The 6,028-nt window shown below is 66.1% G+C and overlaps 1 protein-coding gene across 1 annotated transcript; it reads right to left on the bottom strand.

Moving 5' to 3' along the window:
* Positions 1–697: 697 nt before the first annotated feature.
* LBHD2 (LBH domain containing 2) lies at positions 698–5,733 on the bottom strand. The gene is made up of 4 exons (XM_042989280.1): positions 5,620–5,733; positions 3,893–3,979; positions 2,023–2,179; positions 698–1,043 (listed from the first exon to the last, which is right to left on the bottom strand). The coding sequence occupies exons 1-4, from the start codon at positions 5,731–5,733 to the stop codon at positions 952–954; spliced, it is 450 nt and encodes a 149-aa protein (XP_042845214.1). The 3' UTR covers positions 698–951.
* Between the last annotated feature and the right edge of the window lie 295 nt (positions 5,734–6,028).

The following is a 6,028-nucleotide window of genomic DNA, read 5'->3' as shown; positions in this document are numbered from 1 at the left end:
AGGCAACCTGGGCCCAGGCACTGGTCGGGTTTCTGTCCCCCCCCCCAACCATGCCGACCCCCACCAGCCCGTAGGGCTCCCCTTGTGCAGTGGGACAGAGCCAAGAAACAGTGTTGCTGGACCCCATGGAGGAACGGGACCCTCACGTGGGCAGGAACAGGTGCCTCCCCCACCCAGTCTCCCACATGGGCTCTGGTGCCTCCCAGCCCCAGGGATCCCATCGTGGCTGGGGCACCTCACTTCACACTTCCGTTTCTTCATCTGTAAAGTGGGACTTTTGCAAGGTGTTAATAAGATCCAGCCTGGAATAGGACACCCTACCCCACGGTCCATTTCTGTGCCCTGTGCACCCAGTGAGGAGGAAGGAATCTTGCCCTCGGGGTCCAGGCAGAGCTGGAGACCCCTGGGAGAGGTGAGGAGGCCACTTGGGGGGAAGCCAGTCCTGCCCTGGGCAGCCCTGGCTGAGGCAGAGCGGAGCAGAGCTCAGGGCCCTTGGCAGGGGTTCCAGAGGAGCAAACCCCACAGCCCCTGGACAGCCCCTGCCCCACCCCGGCCCCCACCCCATGTACAACACCCAGGCACTCTGGCCTGGTCAGCGTGGGCTCCAAGGCTAGGCCCTTGTCTGGAAGGCCATGGAAAAACCAAAATTGTCCCCCACCTTGAGTCCCCAGCAAGTGTGCCCGCCGACCACCAGGAAGAGCCTTTATTTCTGCTTCAAACCACGGAACAAGGAGGGTGTGATCTGGACCCCGGGTTGTGGATGGGAGAGGGCAGGCCCGTGGTCCCGGCCAGACCCTCTGAGGCAGGAGGCAGCGGCTCAGCTCTCCCTGCTCCAAGCATCAGCCCGGCCACCCTGGGGCTGAGGCCGCTCAGCTGTCAGGAGCAGGGGTGGGAGGCGGGGTTTGCAGGGCCCTCGCACAGCAGAATCCGGCCATGCCTGTCCCAGTCCTCTCACTGGGGGGCCGGGGCCTGGCAGCTGGGTCGCTCACTGCCAGCATCATCCGGAACCTTCCCTGGAGCTCCCGGCAGACTTGGTGAGGGGGCTGCAGAAACACAAAGGCCCCTCTGTTGGTGGGGCTGCCTTTCGGACAGGCTGGCAAGGGAACGGGGAGGAGGGGGCTGCACCTGGGCGGGGCAGGCAAGGCCACGCTCCGGGAGCAGGGGCACTCCCTCCCCCGGCACCTCTACCCACCCGGAGACCTCCCCACAGCCCAAGTTCCAGCGGTGACCCAGGGCGTGGTCCCTGGTGCTGCTCTCAGCCCTGAGTGCAGCCTGACAGAGGCGGAGGAGGCTTTGGGGAAAGGTGGGGGGTAAGGGGTGGACGGGCCCCTTCTGGGCCCGAGCCGCTGGGGGGGCTGACATGCGAGGAGGGAGTGCCAGGCAGCCCCAGTGAGGCTGAATTCATTTCCACATCAGGGGGGAAACTCCCCAGGGGACAAAACTTCCCAGGGCACAGCTCACCCCTCATGTGCCCTCGGCAGAAGGCCCCCACTGGCCAGCCTCACCCCTGGCGTCTGGAACACGGAATCCCCCTCTCCTGCCCACACACCCTCCCCCCAGGAGCTTCCTTGGCTCTGGCAGTCCCTTGGCCTTTAACCAGGCACCTACGGCCAGTGCAGGGGCCTGCCGCCTGGCTGGTCCACCGCCCCACCTCACGGGCACCTGGGCTGGCCCTTTGAACGCACACGTGCCCCAAAGGCAATGAATCAGGAGCGAGAGGGGAAGGAATTGGAACTGAGGGGGAAGCATGTGGTCCTGTGTCCAACAGACCCTGCATGGGCCCCTCTGATGGGCTGGGCCTGGGGCCACCACAGTCGATAGAGTCCTTAAGGGCAGGTAGGAGGGGGCACGTGGACAAAGAGAGGGTCAAGGCCAGGAGGCTTCCAGGCGCCCAACCAGAGGGGGGTGGGGCGGGCAGATGGGGGTGATGGTGTGCACAGGCTGGAGGGGTGGAGGGCCCCGTTTGCATGAGCGGGCAGGGGGAGCCCGGCTTCCGACCCCCGTGGGCAGTCCCTCACTCACCAGAAGCAAGCTGGCTCTGGGCTGACCCCCTCAAGGCGCCCTCGGGGGGCCAACGCAGCTCCCCACTCTCCACAGAACCCACCTCGCTGGACTCCACCACGATCGAGGGCAGTCGCTGGCCCAGCCGAGGGCCCTTCTCCCGGGCACCCACGGCAGCCTGCAGGGAGGGTGGGCAGGGGTCAGGACGACGCCGGGCCCTGGGCTCCCTGCTCCCTCCCACACCTGTCCTGCACTGTGCCCACTGGGAGGATGGGGGGCCCTGCCGACCCAGGCTGCAGGGCAGGAAGGAGGGTGTGTGTGTGACCATGCGCACGCGCGCGCGCGCGCGCGTGTGTGTGTGTGTGTGTGTGTGTGGTCGTGCAGGTGCGGGCCTCTCCCCCATCCCACCACTGCGGCTGGAGCACCACTCAGCACCTGGGGCAGCAGCTCTCCCCGGGGCTCCAAAGGACCCACCGGGGCTCAGCCCTCAGGCCCATTTCACAGACAAGAGCCTGAGGCCAGAGAGGCCAAGGCCACATGGTGAGTGAGCCCAGGGCTTCTGTGCATCCCCAACTGCCCCCTGTATCCTCACAGCCCCTTCCTGGGGTCTTCCCTGCTGGGCCCTTGGTCCCTCCCCAGCTCGGAGGAGCTGGGAAGCTGTTACCATGGCAACCTGAGCGGCTCTCTGGGCTCGCTCTGGGCTCATTGTTCAGTGCCCACAAGAGTGTGCGGGGGCTGCCTCCCCATGCCCTCCTGGCGCCCTCAGCGTCTCCGCCTCCAATTCAAGGCCTTCCGAGATGGGGGGCCCAGCTGCGAGTGCTACCGCCCAGCCTTCTGGCCCTAAGGCCACAGCAGCACTGACGCCCGCCCTGCCCACGTCCACGCCTCTCCTCCGGCAGGTCTCCCTCCCTGGACCTCCCCGCCCCCCACCCTTCTACATAGAAGGAGAGTCGCTTGGTGCCTGTCTTCCTTCCCCCAGTGGCACGAGTGCCTTGAGGAAAGGCAGACACACAGCCCAAGGACTTTGCCAACCGGCCCTGAACCGCCACAGCACAGCCATCTGCGCGTGTTTGAACGCACATTCCTGGGCCCCCGCCCAGACTCTCTGAATGGAGGGCCCAGGAATCGGCATTTTCGCCAAGTACCGCAGGTGGCCTTGTTGACTGGGACATCTGTGGAATCAGAGGGACAGCGCAGCAGGGACCCGTCCAAGCCCCAGCGGCTGGGCCATCCTGGCTGCTCCTGTTCACGCTGCTGGATCAGGGGCTCCCTTCTCCTGGAATCCCTCCCACCGCACCTGCCACCCCGCTTCCTGTCCTCCTCTGCAAAGGCCTTGTGACCCCCAACCAGGGGCCCTCCTCGGCCCAGAGTGTGCCACTGGGATAGGGGAGGTCCAAGCCAGCAGCACGTGGAGTTCAAAGGCCTGGTGTCGCCCTTTTCCATCTGCCGTGCCGTGGAGGCTGGCCCCCTGGGTGACCCTGGGCGGGTTCCCCTCTCCAGCCCCGCTGCCCGCCGGCAGTGGCGACGATGACAGAGTCCCAACTCTAGAACTCGGAACATCAAGACTGCACTGCCTGTGGAGGGACTTCACTTTTTAGCTCTATCAACACAGCTCCCAAAACGTAGAGCCGAGGGCGGGGGACTCTGGCATTGCCTCACCCAGCGGAGAGCAAACTGCTTTGCGGAACAAACCCTGGTTCAGAAGTGGTGCTGAGTAAGCCAGGGAGGCTTGGCCTTCCATTGCTTTATGCACCAGACTTCTAGAGAAGAGCAACCACTTCTCCCGCCCCGACGGGTAAACTGAGGCATGCCCCAAATCGCGGGCCAGGGCTTGAGGCTGGCTTCCTCCTGTCCCGCAGGGCTGGCAGACCCCAGGGCCCCAAGTACATACCTTCCCTGCTGGGTCTCCAGCCTCCTCAGCTGGGCTGAGCTCCTGCACAGCGGGCCGGGGGGCACTCATGCCGTTGCTGCTGCCGGTCTGCATGAAGACAGGGAGAAACGAGGCCACGTGCTGGCGCCCACCCTCCTCCTGGAAGCTTCAGACCGCTCCAGTCCACAGCTAGCCCACCCTGGACCCACTGCCCACTGTCCCCTGGCTCTCTGTCACCACTGCTCTCTGCCCACGCCCGCCCGCCACCGGGGGGCACTGGACAGGCACCACACGATGTGCCCGGGATTGTGGAGGGGCAGGGGCAGGAGCAGGGCAGGAGAGGCTGACTCAGCCCCAAGACCCATGAAGGCCTCCTCGAAGAGGGCCAGCTGATCTGAGGCCTGAGGGATGAGCACTGGGCAGCCAGGCCAGTGGAGAGATGTTCTGAGGCAGGGAACGGCAAGGAAGGGCACAGAGATGGGGGGACCCTCTCCTCCGCGAGCTCTTGCTGCAGGGAGGGCTCCCTTGCCCTTATACTGGCCTGAGCAGGCAGGGCCAAGTGCAGGCAGGACGTCGGTTTCCCTTCAGCTGCGGGTGTTGGGGGCCCGGCCCAGGGTGTGTGTGGGGTGTCAGCTCTCCGAGAGGACCTGGCCACCTTTGCCTCGGGCTGACTTGAACCTGGCTCACGCTGCTCCCAGCCTCAGACCCTCCACCTGCACCTGGCCAGAGGCAGAAGAGGGGGTGGGGTCTGGCAGGCGACATCTAACTTCAGGGCAGGCTGGGAGGGGGCCGCAGGCAAAGGGCAGGGGCACTGGGAGGGAAGTGGGCAGAGGGACAGCAGCGACCAGTAGGATGGATCGCTTGTGACACCTTGCTGGTAGTGGGGGAGGGGTCCTGTGGGCACGCAGTGCGGGGGGCGGGGGCTGCTGTTCTGGGACATGGGGTTTCCTTCACCAAACATCGGTTCAGTGCGGGTCCCGCGGAGACCCAGGGAAGGCTGGGAGGGGGGGCCATGTGCCTCCACCCAATCCCAGAGCCAGGGGAGGCAGCCCCTACCCTCCCTCACGGAGCCCCATGCTCCGGGGTCAGATCCTCCACAAGCCCCTCCTGGAATCCCACCGCAGGACTCAGAAGCTCAGCTAGAGCCCAGGGCAGCCAGGAGAGACACCAAGAGACTGGACGCAGAGAGGCACAGAGACTCAGAGGGAAGGCGAGAAAAACAGCTGGCCACAGAGACAAAGCAGAGATGACAGGACTGGGGACAGAAAAAGCAAACAGACCCGGAGGGAGGGTACAGATGGAGGGAGAGACACAGACAGACAGAAGGACAGAGAGAGACACATGACAGAGCTGTCACGTCGGCCGAGCAAGGGGCCAGGCAGGCAGAGAGCAAGTCCCCGGGGTCAGCCTCCCGCTGCCCGGGGCCAGTGCCAGCTGCAGCACTGGACCATCAGGGGCCCCACCACCCACACCCCTGCAGGCTCCCAGGTGTGGAAGGCCGGGTCAGGCCGTGCACGGCCCCCCAGGGGCACTGCTGTCGCCCAAAGCCCGGCCCCAGCAGCCAGGGGCTGACCACGGCCCCCACTGCCTCCTCTTTCCCGGAGCTTCGGACCCCCCCCCCACTCCCCCCTCTCTCCCCCCTCTCTCCTCTCCCAGCCTCGCCAAGCCGGGCAGCCAGGGCGCACCGCGGGGCGAGGGCCCCGACAAGGGTGGGGAGGGGGCGCCCCCTGGGCCTCACTCACACTCACCCTCCCGCGCTGGATGCTCGCGCCGGGTCGCCACTCTCGGCTCCGAGCTGCCAGCCCCGCTTCGCCCGCCCTCCCCCGCGCTCTCCGCCCACACGCGCTCGCCCGGCCCCCCATTCACACTCAGGCCCCCGGGCGCTTCCGCCAGGCCCGGCCCCAGCTCCCAGGTAGCACCTCGGCCTCATCCTCCCTTTGACAAAACCGTGCCCCCCACAGCCTGATCCCCGGCCGCTTGAGACCCCAAGCCTCAGGTTGGAGGTTCAGGAATTTGGGGGGGGGGTCAGAAATCGGTGGGGCCAGATACATGGAAAGAGGATACCCTCCAGTTTGAAGGAGGAGCTAAGAGAAGGAAAACACCCAGGTAGGATGGCCAACGTGGTGGGGGAGGGGGAGGTCCCCGCACCACTTCCCT

Source organism: Panthera tigris, chromosome B3 (assembly GCF_018350195.1).
Source record: "Panthera tigris isolate Pti1 chromosome B3, P.tigris_Pti1_mat1.1, whole genome shotgun sequence".
NCBI lineage: Eukaryota > Metazoa > Chordata > Mammalia > Carnivora > Felidae > Panthera > Panthera tigris.
The sequence above is the reverse complement of the archived record's forward strand: the minus strand, read 5'-3'. Positions and strand labels throughout refer to the sequence as shown.

Coding starts and splice junctions, on each gene's coding strand:
- LBHD2 (XM_042989280.1), bottom strand. CDS start 5,733: ATGGGGGGCCGGGCGAGCGCGTGTGGGCGGAGAGCGCGGGGGAGGGCG. Junction 2,180..3,892: donor CTGGAGACCCAGCAGGGAAG/GTATGTACTTGG, acceptor CCCTCCCTGCAG/GCTGCCGTGGGTGCCCGGGA. Junction 1,044..2,022: donor CCAGAGCCAGCTTGCTTCTG/GTGAGTGAGGGA, acceptor GTGTTTCTGCAG/CCCCCTCACCAAGTCTGCCG.